Below are 20508 nucleotides of genomic sequence, written 5' to 3'. Positions count from 1 at the left end.
TCCAGAGTATTTCCAGGGAAACGTGGTCGAAAGATGAATCAAGGACATGATTGTAAAATCTTAAGACGCAGCAAAAATCAAAGGCACTATTCATTCAGACAAAAGGCACTACACATAAAGAAAATAAAGGTGTGTCTCACAAATTTATTCAGTCACACAACTGAGCTTAAATAAGAGCACTGTATCAGCAAAAGCCCAAGGTACAAAACAGCTTATTTCAGACATCTGTGGGTGGTGTGTCTTTTGACTATTGAAGTGGAAACCAGCAAAACTGACCAAAGACCCACAAAGTTTAACAACAACAACAAAAAAAGCAGAAACATGGCAAGCTGGAGCTGAAAGGGACAGAGATGGGACAAAATGAAGTCTTTGAGCCCCCAAAATTCGATTAGTGGGAAGTAGACCAAGAAAACTAATCAGCTGTAAAGCACGTGCTTTCTTTCACCAAAAAATAAAATAACGAGGATCACCCCGAGTGTGGAACCAAGAGCCTAGAAAGTAGGGCAGAACCATGGACACTGATCCCAGGCCTTGAGATCTGATCAAGAACACGCAACATTTGCCAGCTCAGTTTCAGAACTGCCATGGGCTAATAACTCCTTTGTGTCTCCCGTTTTCCCCATTTGAAGAAGAATGTCCTATGCCTGTCCTACCACTGTACGTTAGGTGCAGGTGGGGCAGATAAACTGTCTCTTTAGTCTCTCAGGCCAAGAGTAATTCTACTCAAGCAGCTGTACTTAAGGAACTACACCCGAAGAGCCTCATCCACAACTGGACCCGGTTTAGCTGATGAGACTCTGGATTCTGCGCTGCTTCTGTAATGGGATGACACTTCCGGGGGCCTTGGGAGGGCGTGTATGTGGCACGTGGGAGGAACATGAATCACTGGGGGCCAGAGGGCAGACTGCAGTAGTCAGCCCCCAAGATGGCCTCCAAGAACACCTGCCTCCTGGTATTCACACCCTTTGTAGTCTCCACCCACACGGTGCCAGAATTGGTCCATGTGACCTAGAGAATATGACAAGGGGTGGTGTATCCCTTACAAGATGTTAGTAAAAAACTGTGGCTTCTATCTTGAGCACTCTCTCAACTACCTGCTCTCTTGGACCTCCCACTCTGGGACAAACAAGCCACCATGTTGCAAACAGTCCTATGGAGAGGTCCAGGTGGGAGGCACTGAAATCTCTGACCAAAAATCAGCAAGGAACTTAAGTCTGCCAATAAGCACTTGAGTGAACTTGGAATTGGACTCTCCAGTCCCAGTTAGGCCTTGAGATGACTGGAGTCCTGACACTTTTACTACAACCAGGTGAGTCAGAACCACCCAGCTAAGCCACTTCCCAATCCTTGAGCCTCAGAAACATATAACAAATGACTGTTGTTTTAAGCTGCTAAATTTGGGGGTAATTAATTATGCAGTAATAGATAACTAAATGGTTACTTACCAAACTCTGCAGAATCATTAAAATACACTGAATCCTCAACTGAGTCCTAATTATCATACAATTTGTTTTATTCCTTTCAGCTGTATTTCATGCACTTAGACTGACGAATCAACAATGAAATCATGATTAATGATTCCCTCTAACAAAATGACACACCTGAGTAACTACATCTTCAAGGTTCATGATATACACAGGTGGCTCTGGCCGCATAGCCAGCAATTACACCAAGGCAGAAGAGGGCCAGAATTGAAGTGCAGTGAAAACAAACCAGTTAACAAAAAAAACGAGTGGCAAGAGGAAAACACCTGAGCAGAAAGGCAATTAAAAAAGGTAGACTAAGGAGACAAAACTGCCTCAGAGGAGCAAAATGAACAGAATAAAAGCAGCCTGAAAAATATCCTTTGCTTATCCTTGATAAGCAAATAAGTGGTGAAAGGCAATTACTGATGAAACAATGGAATTTAGGACAGACAAAAAGAAAGCCCTACAGGGGCTGAAAAAAAAAGAGGGAATGGGGATAGAAAAGAGTGAATGAGACACTACCTGAAAACAAGAAAAAAAAGAGGAAGACAGAAAAGGGGGGAGGGGGCAAGAAACAAGGCGATCCACACTGCTTGCAAAGGAGATGCTTTGCCAAACATGTTTCCAACTTTGACCTCAACCTAATTTACATTTAAAAGATTTCAAGAAAGAACATGCGAAATATAAACTAATGGTATTATTTCTGACCCATCTGAAGTACACCTCAACATCAATCTTCCTGACTGAAATTTTAATGAGTCCGTAGTCCACAGATATTTATGGATAATCAAGCTTACCTGATCTCTCTCAATATGGAAAAGGGGAGGAGGCGTCTAGAGAATATATTAAAACATCAGATGACAGTAAACAGGTTACAAATCATCATTTTTTAAAACCTGACTTATTTCTTACTTTCCCAGATATGGATACACAGGTGGGAACTGATCATAGATGTACTGAACAAATTTTTGCTACACACCATCTTGTGTAATTCAGGTATATCATACACAATTAGTGAGAATATGGTTTAGAAGGATGGATGAAAAATATAAAATAGTATGAAATAAAAAGTACAGGGAATTAGAGCCCTGTTTAGAGGACAAGAGTATTACCTCTATTTTCAGGGACTTAGGGCAGAACCCTAGAGAGAATAACACTTTAAGAATACAACTGACCCTTGAACAAGGCAGGGATGAGGGGTTCCCAGCCCTCCACCAAGTCCAAAATCTCTGTAACTTACAGTTGGCCCTCCTGGGTTCCACATGGGAGGATTCAACAACCATGGATTATGTAGTACGTTAGTATTTACTGTTGAAAATAATTCCTTCTATAAATGGACCCACCCAGTTCAAACCTGGATTGTTCAAGGGTCAACTGCACATAGTACCTAAAAACGCACCTTAGGAAACGTTTTAAAAAGCTAATTTTATTCTCACAGTAATATCTTACTGCAGGAAGCAGTATCTGTTAAACCGACTAGGCCTTTGTTATATTGAGCCCTAAAACCAAAAACAGCTCTCACAAACCAATTATCACTGCTGTCACACAAGCTGATGATATGGGACATGGCAGATATCACTTCAACTGCTACATGTATAGGGTAACTGATAATCGTACTTAATACTTCTCCCTTTTTTTTAATGATAGTGTTTTTAAAACTGAAGAGATGAAGCACAGCCTGAAGACTAAACCCACCAAGTAAAGACTCCTTGTCACTCTGGGCTCAGCCCACGTTACCACCCTATCTAATGCTGTTCTTAGCACAATATCTTTTTTGTTTCCCTGCTAGCACTTAACATTATCCGAAATCATCTTATTAACATGCTGGTTTTATTATCTGCCTGCTTCATCAGAATGTGAACGTGGACCTTATGTGCCCTGTGCACCGCTGTATTCCCAAAGTACTTAGAACAGTGCCTGGCACATAACAGGCGCTCAGTAAACGTGAATAAAAGTAAAACTAGGAAAGAAGGCCGCCCTACCCCCCCCCCCCACACACACACCCTGTTGCTCACAAATGGAGTTCCCACAGCGCTCTTCTGATTGCACTTAATGAACTACACTCGGGAGGCAACCCGGAGCTTCATTCCTACTCTATTCCCTGGCATCAGACACGCAGCAGGCGCTCGATATCGCTGAATGAATGACACAGTGAGCCCATCACGTGCGGGTGATGCAATGGCACCCGCGGAGACACCGGTTCCCAAAGGCTACATCGGCCCAGCAGGGCCGCCGGGGACTTTATGCCGTCTCTATCTAGAACTCGAACGCCCAAGGCCAAAACCGCGCGGCAGCATGAACGTTGCCACGATGCCTTTTTGCAAGGGGTCCCAGCCTCTGAGGAGAGGCGCAGAGCCCAGGCTGTGGGACAGGCACTCACTGTAGGTCCGGCCCAGAGCTCGGAAGAGCAAATCGCGCTTCAGGCTGACAGTCGGCATGGCGAGTCCGGTCCACTGCGCCTGCGCGGCGTGCTGGCCTGGGCGCGGCGAGCTGGCCGGGGCTTGGCGACCGAGGCGTGTAGGATCCGGCCCCTTTCGTCGGGCTGTCTTGAATATCGCCAGTCTTCTTCCAGAAGCTCCGCCTCTCTTTTCTCAACTGAAAGCAGGTAAATTGCCACCACTAACCTCAGTAAATCTAGCTTCGTTGGGTGAATAAACTATAGCCTGAAAAAGGAGACAGAATTGGATAAAATGGGCTAGGATTTGATGGGCAATAAAATGAACAGCCCGCGAAAGCCCTCACGCCTCCAACACACTACGGACGGAGGACGCCAAGCTAGGGGGGCGGGGTGAGGGGGCGAGTGCGTAAGGGGGCGGGACCTCGTGGTGGAGAATCAATCCTCCTGGGAGGGGGTGAGCGTGTGAGTAGGCGGGGTCTGAGGCGGCCCCGATAGAAGGATGTGCAAAACCAAGTAGTGGGAGCGAGAGAAACTGTTAGTAGATCTGCTTTTATCTCATTCCTTGATCTCCTACACCCTGCTACGTGTTACAACTGTGCTTTTTTGAACCTTACAGCAGCCCTATTAGGGAGGCTTCCTTAGAAACGTCTTTTTTAAAAGAGCAAAGAGACTGACATTTACTCGTCGTTCTGTACTGGCAGATGCTGGACTCAATCCTCTGCCAGCCTTAGCAGATCTCCTTCTAACAACCCTCAGTGTAACAGGCAGAATAACAACCCACAAATATATCAAGCCCTAATCCCCAGAACCTGTAAATGTTACCTTAAATGGAAACAGTCTTTTCAGATTAAGTTAAAGATTTCCAGATGAAACGACTCTTCTGGATTATCAAAATGGGCCACTAATATGTATAAAATGGATAACTAATAAGAACCTGCTGTATAAAATTAATAAAATTCAAAAAAAATAAAATAAATAAAATGCAAAAAAATAAAACCACCAATTAAAAAAAGGGGGGCCCTAAATGCAATCACATGTATCTTTATAAGAGGAAGTTAGAGGGAGATTTGAGAAAAACAGAAGAGGGGAGGCAGTGTAACCACTGGAGCAGAGATTGGAGTGATGCAGCCACAAACCAAGGAATGCCAGCAACCACCAGAAACTGCAGAGGCAAGGAAGGATTCTCTCCTAGCCTTCTGGAGCAGCCCTGTCATGTCTCTGGACACATTGACTTGAGCTCAGTGAAACTGATTTTGGACTTCTGACCCCCGGAGCTGTGAGAGAATAAATTTCTTTGTTTTAAGCCACCAAGTTTGTGGAAATGTTACAGCAGCCATGGGGAACTAATACACCAGGGTAGGTGCTACCATTATTCTCATTTTACAAATGGTAAAACTGAGGCCCACTCTGAGTCACCCAACTCAGAAGGCAGAGCTGACACAGTTCCACGAGGGAGCATTGCCCTTATCCTCTCTATACTGTACAGTAAGGGCCCCAAGGCCATTCAGGTGAGGGGACATAAACTGGGAGGGATTTAGGTCTCTCTTGACTGCCATTCAAGCAGTTTTTTACTACATTAACTTCCCTCTATGGCTGCAGGCAATCCCTCCCCAGTGAGCAATATAATAGATTGGCAGAGGCCACATCAATGGCAAATACCTCCAATGCCAAATAAAATTCTCTGCTCTCAAACTGGTACTCAGTGAAAAATGAATCAATGAATAAAGGACTTCCTGAATTATTGCATGCTGACCTTCTCTCCTTTGGGCACCCCAAGATGTTCTGTGGGCTTTAACCTCAGTTTCCTTACCTGTAAAGTAGAGATGATAATAATGTACATCTTAGAGAATTATTGTAAGGATTAGAAATAATACTCATAAATGACAATCATAGTTCTTGTGTCTTAAGTCCTGGAAATTGGGCATTGTCATTATTGTTATCTTCCTAGTCAGTTTCTTGCTATTCTCAGACTACCCAGAGGCATTCTGTTCCCATCTCCCAAATGCCACAACTCACCCATCCTGCTTTTTATCCTTGCACACGCACAGGTACCCTGTGCCTTCTCTATGACTAGCTAAACTGTTAGGATAATCTAATGGAAAAGGGAAAACTAGGCCACAGGTACTCATCACAAATGGCATTGGCTGACAGACAAGGAAGATATTTGGAAAATGTTGAAATAGTATATCACAAAATGTAGATATGTGCTTCTCTTGTCTAACTTTAGAGCCAGCCTGAGAGCAGGAATGAGATGGCAGAATTTCCTAGAACTGAAAGACGGGCTGGCCAATAAACATGAAAAAAGCTCTCCATACATTAGAAATTAGGAAGATGCCAATTAAAATTATAATGAAATACATTTTTATACCCACCAGATTGGTAAAAATGTGCAAGTCTGACAAAACCAGATGTTGGCAAGAATGTGGGAGTATAAACTGATACAACCAATTTGGAAAATTATGGCCTTACCTACCTAGAAAGGCAGAGCGTGTGTGTACCGTACTACCCAGCAATTAGGAACCCAGGAATATTCCCCAGAGAAACTCTTACCCCTGTGCACTGGAAGACCAAATAAGAATGTTCTGTTACATTGTTCATTATAACAAAAAAGTGGAAACATCCCAATGTCTATCAATACTAAAACAGGAAAACAATTATAAATTCATACAGTGAAGCACCATACAGCTATGACAATGCATGAACTACAGCTACATGTATAAACTTGGACAAAAAAATAAATAAACCACAAAAGCATATATACAGTATGGTGTGATTTATATAAAAATGAAAAACAGGATTACCTAAAGAGTATATTATTTAGGCATACATAAATAGATGGTGAAACTAAAGGAAAAGGAATGAGAAACACAAAATCTGAGACGAGTCAGTTCTGAGTGGGATGGAAGGGACGAAGCCTAGGGAGTTGAGATACCCAAAGGGTTTCAAAAATATTGGTAGTGTTCTGCTTTATCTAGTATACCTTTAAGGAAGTTAAGATGAAGTTGAGAAACAAGAGATGAATGTGGCCCTCTTTTTGCGGGGTGAAGGAGACAAACGCTTGGTGGCCTATAGCTGAGTAGAAACACAATCGGAATACTTCACGTTAGATTTTGTTTTAAGTTTTTTTTTTCAGAAGGGGCATTTTTAAGAGTTTTATTTAAATTAGAGTCTAATTTATGATTCTTTTTCTTCATAGATTCTGGGTTTTATGTTATGTTTTAATAGGTCTTTCACCACGCCAAGTTTTTTTTTTTAATCACATATACTTCTTACAGAACTTGAATGGATTCTTTTTTTTTTCCTCTCCATTTAAATCTCAGATCATTCTGAAATTTGTTTTGGTTTTGAGAGACAGTGAATTAACCAGCTTTATTTTGTTTTCAAACAGCTCTCTAGTGAGCCCAACAAAATTTATAAAATAAACTTCTTTTTCCCCAGAGATTTGAAATACCTTCTTTAGCACATATTAAATTCCCATATATATTTGGGTATATTGCTGAACTATCTATTCCATTGATAGTACTAAACTATTTTAATTATTATAGCTTTATAATACATTTTAATATTTGAAAGTGTTCAATGCTTTTTTTCAAAAATTTCCTGACTATTCTCTCATGTTACTTTTTCTACATGAGCTTTGAATTCTGTCAAGTTCTGAAAAACATTCTTTTGATGTTTTACTAGGAATCAAATGTAATTTATGCGTTAATTTAGGAATTTTTCTATCCAAGATCCGCAGCCTCCATGCAAGTTTTTGAACATGTCAGGCAGTGGTCCACCTTAGATCCAGCAGTTTCCTCTGTTACAGTGTTTTTGCCCCCAGACTCCTGCAGGGCCAGCTTGCTCAGCTCCAACAAGTCTTCCCAGAAAGACCTATCCCTGACTATACTATTCATTATGGTTATTAGATATAAATGTCTCTCCCTGATAAAACATAAATTTCATAGAGCAGAGACTTTTGTGTACTAATATACACCAAGAGCCTTAAACAGTGATTGGCACAGAGCAGACCCTAGATAAATATTTGAAGTTTTCTTTTAATGATAGGAATATCATATATTTATATAATTAATAATATATTATTATATATTATATCTATTGTATCATCTTTTCTTTTTTAAAATAGATACTTCAATAGAAAAAAATGGGCAAAGAATAGTAACAAACAATTCAACCAATAGAAACAAAAAACAAAAAGTGAGGAGGGGAGGAGAAATGAAAATTAAAACAACAGTGAAAGCAGGGATATTTTCTCCAAGGAGACTGGCAAAGATTAAAGAAATAAATGATCCGCCCTCATGCTGGCAAAGATTTAGAAAGCTGCCACTCTTAGGCACACCTGTCAGGAATATAAACAGTAGCTTGACAATAAGAATCAAACTTTTAGATATGTATACTCTTTGATCCTAAAATTCCACTCTTGGGATTATTTTAAGGAAGTAACCAAGGAAGTATTCTTCTGTTTGTAATACAGAAAATTTGGAAACAACCTAAATGTACAACAATGTGGGACTTGATTAAATAAATTCTGATACCTCCATACAATAGACTACCATGCAAACATTAAAAATGATACTAAATTTTTTAACATGAAAACGTCTACAACATATTACATGAAAATGAGTTACTAAACAATATACTTAAAATGATTTTTTAAATGCATGTATGTATGTGAGTGTGAAAAAAAGTAAAACGGCTAGGATGGTATACACCAAAGTGTTAAGTGGTTATATTTGGGTGTTGAGATAATTTTTGTCATTGTACCTTTTGTATTTTACAGAATTGTAATTAGCAGGATTATTTCTATTGTGAGGAAGAACCAATCGTGTTTGGTTCTTCTCCTTGCCTCATCAAACATTGGTAGACAACCTCACTGTTTCATCACCACATAGGTTGTGTAGATCTGTGGGATCATGTTTGCTTTTGTCTGTAAAACATGTAACGTAACACAGAGAAAGTTTCTGAAATGATTGGGCCACTTTCCTGTAATGCTTGTGGGTTAGGCAACAGTTGAGAAAGAGATGTTGTCAGATCTGAAATTCTTCCTACATAGATCCTGAAAATACAATGCTGTGTTTGATGACATCTCACACTAGAGCAGCAGAGAGTGGCAGCCTGGTCCATCAACAGATGAATGGATAAAGAAGATGTGAGATACACACACACACACACACACACACACACAATGGAATACTACTCATCCATTAAAACAATGAAATTTTGCCATTTTCAACAACACAGATGAACTTGGAAGGTATTATGCTGTCAGACAAAGACTGTATATCACTTATATGTGGGATCTAAAAATTAAAACAAGTGGGTAGACCTTCAAAATGGTGAAGGAGTAAGACGTGTAGATCACCTTCCTCCCCACGAATACATCAGAAATACATCTACATGTGGAACAACTCCTACAGAAGATTCCCGCACAGAGGATCGGTGTCAACGGGCACGCACCAGCCCGAGAGGCTTGTCTGCTCCCCCGCCGGGGCAGGCGGGGCTGGAGCTGAGGCTCGGGCTTCGGTGAGCACAGGAAGAGGACTGGGGTTGGTGGCGCGAACACAGCCTGCAGGGGGTTAGTGCGCCACGGCTAGCCTGGAGGGAGTCCGGGAAAGGTCTAGAGCTGCCGAAGAGGCAAGAAACGATTGTTTCGCGGTGTACAAGGAGAGGGGATTCAGAGCACCGCCTAAACGAGCTCCAGAGACAGGCGCGAGCCGCGGCTGTCAACGTGGACCCCAGAGATGGGCATGAGACACTAAGGCTGCTGCTGCCGCCACCAAGAAGCCTGTGTGCAAGCACAGGTCACTCTCCACACCCCTCTTTCGGGGAGCCTGTGCAGCCCGCCACTGCCAGGGTCCCGTGATCCAGGAACAACTTCCCCGGGAGAACGCATGGCGCGCCTCGGGCTGGTGCAACGTCCCGCCGGCCTTTGCCGCCACAGGCTCGCCCCGCATCCATGCCCTCCCTCCCCCCGGCCTGAGTGAGCCAGAGCCCCGAAGCAGCTGCTCCTTTACCCTGTCCTGTCTGAGCAAAGAATAGACGCCCTCAGGCAACCTACACGCGGAGGCGGGGCCAAATCCAAAGCTGTGCGAACAAAGAAGAGAAAGGGAAATTTCTCCCAGTGGCCTCAGGAGCAGCGGATTAAATCTCCACAATCAACTTCATGTAACCAGCATCTCTGGAACACCTGAATAGACAACAAAGCATCCCAGAATTGAGGAGGTGGACTTTGGGAGCAAAGGTATATTATTTTTTTTCTTTTTCTCTTTTTGTGAGTGTGTATGTGTATGCTTCTTTGTGTGATTTTGTCTGTATAGCTTTGCTTTTACCATTTGTCCTAGGGTCCTGTCTGTCCGTTTTTTGTTTTGTTGGTTTTTTTTTTTTTGGTTTTTGGTGGGGTATTTTTTGTATAGTTTTTAGCACTTGTTATCATAGGCGGATTTGTTTGTTTCTTGGTTTGTTTGCTCTCTTCTTTTTAAATTACTTTTCAATTTTTAAAAGTTTTATTACTTATTTTTTATTTTAATAACTTTATTTCATACTATTTTATTTTATTATTTATTTTTTTCTCCCTTTTCTTCTGAGCCGTGTGGCTGACAGGGTCTTGGTGCTCCAATCGGGTGTCAGGCCTGTGCCTCTGAGGTGGGAGAACCCAGTTCAGGACATTGGTCCACCAGAGACCTCGCAGCTCCACGTAACATCAAACAGCAAAAGCTCTCGCAGAGATTGCGATCTCAACACTAAGACCCAGCTCCACTCAATGACCAGCAAGCTACAGGGCTGGACACCCCATGCCAAACAACTAGCAAGACAGGAACACAACCCCACCCATTAGCAGAGAGCCTGCTTAAAATCATAATAAGGTTATAGACACCCCAAAACACACCACCGGACGCGGTCCTACCCACCAGAAACACAAGATCCAGCCTCATCCACCAGCACACAGGCACTAGTTCCCTCCACCAGGAAGCCTACACAACCCACGGAACCAACCTTAGGCACGGAGGGCAGACACCAAAAACAATGGGAACTACGAACCTGCAGCCTGCAAAAAGGAGACCCCAAACACAGTAACATAAGCAAAATGAGAAGACACAGAAACACACATCAGATGAACGAGCAAGGTAAAAACCCACCAGACTAAACAAATGAAGAGGAAATAGGCAGTCTACCTGAAAAAGAATTCAGAGTAATGATAGTAAAGATGATCCGAAATCTTGGAAATTGAATGCAGAAAATACATGAACTGTTTAACAAGGACCTAGAAGAACTAAAGAGCAAACAAACAATGATGAACAACACAATAAATGAAATTAAAAATTCTCTAGAAGGAATCAATAGCAGAATAACTGAGGCAGAAGAATGGATAAGTGACCTGGAAGATAAAATAGTGGAAATAACTGCCACAGAGCAGAATAAAGAAAAAAGAATGAAAAGAATTGAGGACAGTCACAGAGACCTCTGGGACAACATTAAACACACCAACATTCGAATTATAGGGGTCCCAGAAGAAGAAGAGAAAAAAAAGGACTGCGAAAATATTTGAAGAGATTATAGTTGAAAACTTCCCTAATATGGGAAAGGAAAGAGTCAATCAAGTCCAGGAAGCACAGAGAGTCCCATACAGGATAAATCCAAGGAGAAGTACGCCAAGACACATATTAACCAAACTATCAAAAATTAAACACAAAGAAAAAATATTAAAAGCAGCAAGGGAAAAGCAACAAATAACATACAAGGGAATCCCCATAAGGTTAACAGCTGATCATTCAGCAGAAATTCTGCAAGCCAGAAGGGAGTGTCAGGACATATTTAAAGTGATGAAAGGGAAAAACCTACAACCAAGATTACTCTACCCAGCAAGGATCTCATTCAGATTCGATGGAGAAATTAAAACCTTTACAGACACGCAAAAGCTAAGAGAATTCAGCACCACCAAATCAGCTTTACAACAAATGCTAAAGGAACTTCTCTAGGCAGGGAACACAAGAGAAGGAAAAGACCTACAATAACAAACCCAAAACAATTAAGAAAATGGTAAGAGGAACATACATATCAATAATTACCTTAAATGTAAATGGATTAAATGCTCCCACCAAAAGACATAGACTGACTGAATGGATACAAAAACAAGACCGTGCTGTCTACAAGAGACCCACTTCAGACCTAGGGACACATACAGACTGAAAGTGAGAGGATGGAAAAAGACATTGCATGCAAATGGAAATCAAAAGAAAGGTGGAGTAGCAATTCTCATATCAGATAAAATAGACTTTAAAATAAAGACTATTACAAGAGACAAAGAGGACACTACATAATGATCAAGGGATCAATCCAAGAAGAAGATATAACAATGGTAAATACTTATGCACCCAACATGGGAGCACCTAAATACATAAGGCAAATACTAACAGCCATAAAAGGGGAAATTGACAGTAACACAATCATAGTACGGGACTTTAACATCCCACTTTCACCAATGGACAGATCATCCAAAAGGAAAATAAATAAGGAAACACAAGTTTTAAATGATACATTAAGCAAGATGGACTTAATTTATATTTATAGGACATTCCATCCAAAAACAACAGAATATACTTTCTTCTCAAGTGCTCATGGAACATCCTCCAGGATAGATCATATCTTGGGTCACATATCAACCCTTAGTAAATTTAAGAAAATTGAAATCATATCAAGTATCTTTTCCAACCACAACGCTGTGAGACTAGACATCAATTACAGGAAAATGTGTAAAAAATTCAAACACATGGAGGCTAAACAATACAATACTTAACCAAGAGATCACTGAAGAAATCAAAGAGGAAATTAAAAAAAAAATACCTAGAGGGCTTCCCTAGTGGCGCAGTGGTTGAGAGTCCGCCTGCCAATGCAGGGGACACGGTTTCGTGCCCCGGTCCGGGAAGATCCCACATGCCGCCGAGTGGCTGGGCCCGTGAGCCATGGCCGCTGAGCCGTTGCATCTGGAGCCTGTGCTCCGCAACAGGAGAGGCCACAACAGTGAGAGGTCCGCATACTGCAAAAAAAATAAAAATAAAAAATAACCATATGCAAAAATTCTGATTAGGGAAAAAATAATAAAGTGGTAAGCTTTTATGTCTGTAATTTCTTCTCCAAAAACAAACGTTGTCCAGTTCCTTATCCATAAAGTGAGGGTAGGACCTCTCTGGATGGTTTGGGGATAAAGTATGTTGAAACAATTTGAAACATGTTAAATACTTTTGAATATTAGACATTTATATTCCAGGTAACAATCCAAGTGATCTGAGACTATTAATTCTCTCTGGTATTGAGCTGAGTAAAAGTGGGGTTGCTGCTGTAAACTGAGGTGATAGATGATACAATTTACAATAACTGAGTTTGTTGTAATTGCTATGTATCCAAAACGAGTTCTGTTCTGGCTGAAATCTTTTATGCGTTTCCTGTAAGTCTCCTGGGGCATTCTAATCCCTTTGTAGATTACCCTAAAATTTTTAGGACTACATTAGAGTTTGGACTTTATCTTAAAAAATATTTTAAGCAGAGAAATGACATGATTGACTTGGTATTTTGGAAAGGTCACTTTGGGTGCATTGTGGAGAAGGGATTAGGTGTGGTAGTTCAAGGGGCAAAACTCAAGGCACAGAAATCACTTAGGAGGTTGCAATAATCCAGAGGAGAAATGATAGCAGCCAGGCTGGGGAAATGGCATGTGTTGGGGAAAAAAGTAATAAAAATAGATCCGAAGAATCAACAGGTCCTATACCAAGTAGCCATAAACAACCAGAAAGATACAAACATGAGTGAAAGCCCGTCCATTGGATTGGACCTTCTTGGAAACTGGAAGTAAATGATGGAGCCTGCTTTGCCACGCCTCCAAGGACACTGCTGTTTGAGTTGCTGACTGCTTCATTCAAGAGCCTGTCCTGGACCCAAGTTGGTTGCAGTAGGCATTCCCAGTCACTTTCCCCTAGTTTTTCCCTTGTTTGGGTTGCTGGGGCCCCAGTTAGGTTCTCAGGCCGGGTGCAAACAAAAGGGGGGAGAGGTTCATGGGAAAAGAAAGGACATTTCATAAATACTAGTGATTACCGTAATAATTTCTCAGAGTGATTGTTCATAGTATTATAAAAGTTTAAAAGAGCAGCTATGGAAGCACCTGTTTTGTAGAGCAAGTAACAAATATTAACATTAACTAATGGAAAGATAAAAATTGAACCTATATCAATGGAGCTTTCAAAGGAGAATGTGAAAAGAAAGCACAGTATATAGAGTCTGAGAACTTGTATGTGCCTATAGCAACAAGAAAACACAGAGGAAAGGTAAACTTCGGACCATTATCATGGTGGCTACAAAGTCTCACTCTCTTGGGAAAGACTCCTGAAACTTTGCCCAGAACAAACATACTCCAGCCCTGTCAGATTGATAACATAGTTCATTGAGAAGAAAATCAGAAAACAGAGGGGCCTGGGCAAATTTCTTGAACTTTGTTCAGAAGAGCCTTGAGAATAGAATTTCATGAAGGACATTCCATCGAAATTACAATAGTGATGGTCCTCTATTTGACTTTAACCCGAGCCAGTCACTCTCAATGAATTATGGTAACTGTCATGGTTGTGTTCACAGTTTATGTGGTGTGTGTGTGAATGAGAGAGAAATATTTATCTTTATGACTAAGGCATCTTATGAAAACCAGAACAGTGACCTTTGTCCTAAACTGTCCCCTTTAAGGACTCTCAATCTAGAGAGAATGCTGTTTCCTTTCAAACTGAACAATAGGCACATTTTAACTTAAACTACAGTAAAATAGAAAAATGTCATCTTCTTGTTAGTAGAAGTTAGCTATGGTAAAATGCACAGGAAACAAAATAAAAAAAGGAAGTGATTTGTAGTTATTCATTTCCAAGGATAGGCTTTTGTAATCTATAAGGCAATCTAAACGATCACCTTCTCATTCCTTAATTAGAGTTGAGAAGTGGAAAGAGGAACCACACTCGATTGCCGGAGTCTCAGATCTTCAAGCCGGACAGTGTTGATTTCCTTTCACCATGGCCACTTCAGGACTTAACCACGGCAGAGGTGCTTTATAAATTTTTGTTGAATTATTGAAAAGTTATGCATGTTTTATTCACTCATATGTACCCAAAGCCAAGCACATAGTATATGACTGGTAAATATCAATATTTGTAGACTGAATGAATAACTAACCCCAACCCAAACCATGACAAAGTTGGTTCTCTGCATTCTTCTACCAGAGGTTCAGTGACCGGTTCCTCTGTTTCAACATCCCCTTCCTCCCTCGTGGTATCATTTGAGGAAGAGCTTAATATAGCAGTTACTTGCTCAGGCTCTAGAAACAGACAAGCCTATTTTCAAAAAACAGAAACTTAGTTTTACTACCTACTAGGTGAACAATTAGTTTGACCTCTAGCCTCACTATCTTTACTGGTAAAAGGAATAATAGTACCTACCCTGTAGAGTTGCTGTGAGGCTTAAATCAAACACAGCACAGAAAGCATGTAGCCCAGTACCTGGTAGATGGTAAGCACTTAGTAAAGTGTATATATCACATATAGTTTTTTAACTGCAACCCTGTTTAAACTTTGTATTTCTCCAAATATTAGCCTACCCACCACCACCAAAAAAAAAAAAAAAAAATGTGGTTTTCAACCTGGGTTTTGCCGATCCCTCAGAGGTTCTGTAACTGTTTGATATCAGTTTCAATTTGCTAAAGATACACCTTGGGAAGGAGGAAGATACTGAGAAGGTGGGAGTCAGGATCCCCCTTCATTTCCAACAAGAGCAGATTCACTTTGATTTCTTTTATGAATTGGAGTTATTTGAAGATTAAAAAAAAATCCCCCTGCTAAAGTCAAAGTTTGAAACCATGATCCTACATGACATTGCTTCTGCTCATGTGTTTTTTGTTTGTTTTTTTTATTATTTTTTTTTGCGGTACGCGGGCCTCTCACTGCTGTGGCCTCTCCCGTTGCGGAGCACAGGCTCTGGACGCGCAGGCTCAGCAGCCATGGCTCATGGGCCCAGCCGCTCCGCGGCATGTGGGATCTTCCCGGACCGGGGCATGAACCCGTGTCCCCTGCATCGGCAGGCGAACTCTCAACCACTGCGCCACCAGGGAAGCCCTGCTCATCTGTTTTAGTACAGTTGTAAAGAGATCTAGGTCTACTCCTTGCCAGTAACTGGCTGGGGTACCTTGGACAAATCCCTCATCTTCTCTGCTGTAAGCTCCCTATTCCACAAAATGTGTAGTTTGGAAAGAAAACGTGTAAGGTTCATGTTTTCCTATTAGTTTTATTTCTAGAGATCAACAAAACTTCTACAGAAAAGTTGTTTTGAATAGCTTGTTGAATTAAAACGTTTTGAATAGCTTGTTGAATTAAAAGTTTCTCAACATTTCACTCCAATAATCATTTAACTCCAGTAACCTGGTACACAAATAAACATGTGTTGACTGTTAAACAAATGAGTGAATGATTGATTTAGTTGCTCATTAAAATGGTGATGGACCCTCATGGGTCCCTGCTTTGCTTAAAGGAGCTGTGATGGGGTATGACAGTTCTTTTCTACCTGCTGAGGGTGCGGGGACGATGACAAGAGCATGAATCAGACGAGTTAGCTCCAGGTGACTCGGAGCAGGAGTTCCAGGTGTGCTGCTCTTCTTATCTCCTAATAGACTGTGAACCCAATTAATCAATCCATCCTGCCATTCACATCTCCCAGGCTTATGTCAAATCCATCTCTAGTCTCCTTTGCTAACACAGTAGACCAAGCCACCATCCTCTACTCTCACCCTACAACAGCCTCCTTAGGGTCTCCCTACTTCCACTCTTGTTACCTCCAATCTCTTCTAATTAGGTGCTCATTCTCTATCACTGGAACTTGAATGTTTCTTTCAGGGCACTAGCACACATTTGGTTTATTTTCTGTTTCTCTCACTGGACCGTGAACCCCATGAGGACAGAGACCTTTCTTATTCATCCCAACTTATTCAGCCCATCTCCACTCCTCACCTAGTGCTTAGCACATACCAGCCTTTCCATAAATAATCAATGAATGAATGCGTGTGAATTCTCAAAGGCTCAGAGACCCTGTCTTAATTCACCTTTGTGTTATCAGCACACAGGGCAATGTCCGGTACAAAGCAGGCATTCCCTACATATTTTTTCCACGTGTGGGTCAACAGATGAAGGGATGACTCCTTTCCAGGTTTTAGACAACAAAACCGTATTTGAATCTTCACTCTGCCAGCTGTGTGACTTTGAGCCTGGCCTTCAGTAACTGCCAAAGGAGCTAACAGTTATTTCGCACCAGCTCAGGCTGGTGAAGGGCTCTGCACAATGTCTGACACGGTGTGTACTCAACGCATCCCCACTACCAGTGGGGTAAGGTGCAGGGAAGAAATCTAGAAGAATCTAGAAGAGAAGAGGGAGGGGCGGGGCGAGAAGCTCCTTGCCAATACTGCGTTCTACGGCCGCCCGCCGGCTGGCCCTCCCGGCTCGCCTTCCGCCCCTCCCCCGCCCGCCGCCGTCACCCGGGAAACGGGACGCTATCGCCCGCCCGCCGACCTAAGCGAGTTTCATGGCAGCCACGAAGAAAGCAGTTTTGGGGCAGTTGGTGGGAGCAGTGGACCAGGGCACAAGCTCGACGCGCTTTTTGGTTTTCAATCCAAAAACAGCCGAACTACTTAGTCATCATCAAGTGGAAATAAAACAAGAGTTTCCAAAAGAAGGATGGGTGGAACAAGACCCTAAGGAAATCCTGCAGTCCGTCTATGAGTGTATAGAGAAAACGTGTGAGAAGCTTGGACAGCTCAATATTTCCAACATAAAAACTATTGGTATCGGTAACCAGAGGGAGACCACTGTGGTCTGGGACAAGTTAACTGGAGAACCTCTCTACAATGCTGTGGTGTGGCTTGATCTAAGAACCGAATCTACTGTTGAGAATCTTCGTAAAAGCATTCCAGTAAATAATAACTTTGTCAAGACCAAGACAGGCCTTCCACTTAGCACTTACTTCAGTGCAGTGAAACTTCGTTGGCTCCTTGCCAACGTGAGAAAAGTTCAAAAGGCAGTTGAAGAAGATAGAGCTCTTTTTGGGGCCATTGATTCATGGCCTATTTGGAGCTTGACAGGAGGAGCCAGTGGAGGCGTCCATTGTACAGATGTAACAAATGCAAGCAGGACGATGCTTTTCAACATTCATTCTTTGGAATGGGATAAAGAGCTCTGTGAAGTTCCAATGAAAATTCTTCCAAATGTCCGGAGTTCTTCTGAGATCTATGGCCTAATGAAAGCTGGGGCCTTGGAAGGTGTGCCAATATCTGGGTGTTTGGGGGACCAATCTGCTGCATTGGTGGGACAACTATGCTTCCAGGATGGACAAGCCAAAAACACGTATGGAACAGGCTGTTTCTTACTATGTAATACAGGCCATAAGTGTATATTTTCTGAACATGGCCTTCTGACCACAGTGGCTTACACACTCGGCAGAGACAAACCAGTACATTATGCATTAGAAGGTTCGGTAGCTATAGCCGGTGCTGTTGTCCGCTGGCTCAGAGACAATCTTGGAATTATAAAGACCTCAGAGGAAATTGAAAAACTTGCTAAAGAAGTAGGTTCCTCTTATGGCTGCCATTTTGTCCCAGCCTTTTCAGGGCTATATGCACCTTATTGGGAGCCCAGTGCAAGAGGGATCATCTGCGGGCTCACCCAATTCACCAATAAATGCCATATTGCTTTTGCTTCATTAGAAGCTCTTTGTTTCCAAACCCGAGAGATTTTGGATGCCATGAACCGGAACTGTGGAATTCCACTCAGCCATTTGCAGGTAGACAGAGGAATGACCAACAACAAAATTCTTATGCAGCTACAAGCAGACATTCTGTATATCCCAGTAGTGAAGCCCTCGATGCCTGAAACAACTGCCCTGGGAGCTGCCATGGCAGCCGGGGCTGCAGAAGGGGTTGGCGTTTGGAGTCTCGAGCCTGAGGATTTGTCAGCTGTCACCATGGAGCGGTTTGAGCCTCAGATCAACGCCAAGGAAAGTGAAATTCGTTATTCTACATGGAAGAAAGCTGAAGTCCATGGGTTGGGTTAGCACTCAGTCTTCGTAAAATGGTGACCCTAGCATCTTCAGTAGTTTACCCTTGGGCTTTTTTATAGTGAGTAGTGTGGTAATGTTAATCGGAGTAAGGTACCTATCAGGTGTGCCATAAATAATTCCAAGTCATGGATTCCAAAGATGCGAGCTCTTTACCTAACAAGAGAATTCAGTGATTCTGTCTCTTAATGGGCTGACACTATTCATAGACTCTGATTTTATTTATAAGCCACTTGCTGCATGACCCTCCAAGTAGACCTGTGGCTTGAAATAAAGAAAATGCGGCACACACAAAAAAAGTGATTTCTCAATTAGGAACAAAAAAAACAACCACAAGTTTTGCATACAAAAAGTCACAAACAACTCCCCTGAACTACCCAGTGGTTGTTATTTTTATCCAACTTTCTATTAAAACGTTGAAGGAGAAAGGGGCATGGTGGGGGGATGGGTAGTCAACTCTGTTGTTTTGCCCTCTTCCAGATCCCTTCTAGCAATGACTTGACAGCTACCTGCCACTTGGTGTTGGTCATCTATACAGGAAGATTTACAAAGAAAATATAGTGGGTGCTCACAGCATGAGGCACAATTTAGAATCCATCCATTTATTTAACACATCATAATTGAAACCCTTCACTGGCAAATCTTAGGGTAAAGACTTGAACCCTAAACACAGCCTGCAAGGATCTATCTGGTCCTTGGCTACCATTTTTGACTCATTTCACTCCATTCTCCTCCTTGTTCCCTGAGCTCCCACTATATTGGTCTTCTTTGAGTTTCAGCCACAGGACCTTTGCACATGTGCTTCCCTTTGCTTGAATTACATTCACCGCTATAATTAAAGTCAAGGTCACTTCTTCTGAGACTGACCTTCCAGTCTATGTCCTAGAACCTTCTCACTTATTCATAGTAGCATTTCACTTTGCAATTACACACCCAATTGTGTGGTTATTTTCTTTATGTTTCTCCCCCCCCCATAATTTGTACCTTCTGAGAATCGATGAATGATTTGGTTACTGAGTGTATCCCCAGCGCCCAGGATGGTTCCCGGCACGTGGGAGGTATTCAATAAATGTCCTTTGAATGAATAAGCGAAAGTTTTCCAGGATTCGTCTAGGAATCTGAGACACAAAGATGAGGAGGCCCCAGAGTTTGGGGGTGGTGTGGGGAACACAGACCAACAAACAGATGGGTACCAAGCTCCAGAGAAGCTAACTCCTGCGCCTTCCTCCAGCTGGTGGGAGATCCTAACCCTTCCCCAGCTGCAGACATCCTCGGAGGAAGAGGTGGGTTTAAAGGCAGATGCTGAAGCCTAGCGCACGGTAATCGACCAGCTGAACAATGGTCAGAGCCCGGTGGAGATCCCAGGTCTTGGGCGAGGTTGCAGGAGCCCGCGTCGCCGAGCTCTGGCAGGCTGCCAGGTGACCCCTCTCGTCCACCCTTGTGCCCCAACGCGGCGCGCTCTCATCTGCGCCCGGGCGCGCCAGCCAATGCGCCCCGGGCGCCGCAGCTGCTCCCGAGCCCGGG

General features: G+C 42.4%; 2 protein-coding genes across 2 annotated transcripts in view; one reads left to right on the top strand and one right to left on the bottom strand.

The window, feature by feature from the left end:
- Positions 1-3956, bottom strand: part of FARSB (phenylalanyl-tRNA synthetase subunit beta) — a 66988-nt gene extending 63032 nt beyond the window's left edge. Inside the window, exon 1 of the mRNA XM_060106569.1 lies at positions 3847-3956. Coding sequence (XP_059962552.1) covers positions 3847-3904 — 58 coding nt within the window. The 5' untranslated portion in view covers positions 3905-3956. The remainder of the gene's footprint in view (positions 1-3846) is intronic.
- Positions 3957-17457: 13501 nt separating this feature from the next.
- Positions 17458-18981, top strand: LOC132495112 (glycerol kinase-like). Its single transcript, XM_060106732.1, has one exon. It carries the CDS (start codon positions 17458-17460, stop codon positions 18979-18981), a length of 1524 nt encoding a protein of 507 aa, XP_059962715.1.
- Positions 18982-20508: the final 1527 nt, after the last annotated feature.

Source organism: Mesoplodon densirostris, chromosome 8, assembly GCF_025265405.1.
Source record: "Mesoplodon densirostris isolate mMesDen1 chromosome 8, mMesDen1 primary haplotype, whole genome shotgun sequence".
Classification (NCBI taxonomy): Eukaryota; Metazoa; Chordata; class Mammalia; order Artiodactyla; family Ziphiidae; genus Mesoplodon; species Mesoplodon densirostris.
This window is presented reverse-complemented; position numbering and strand designations above follow the sequence as displayed.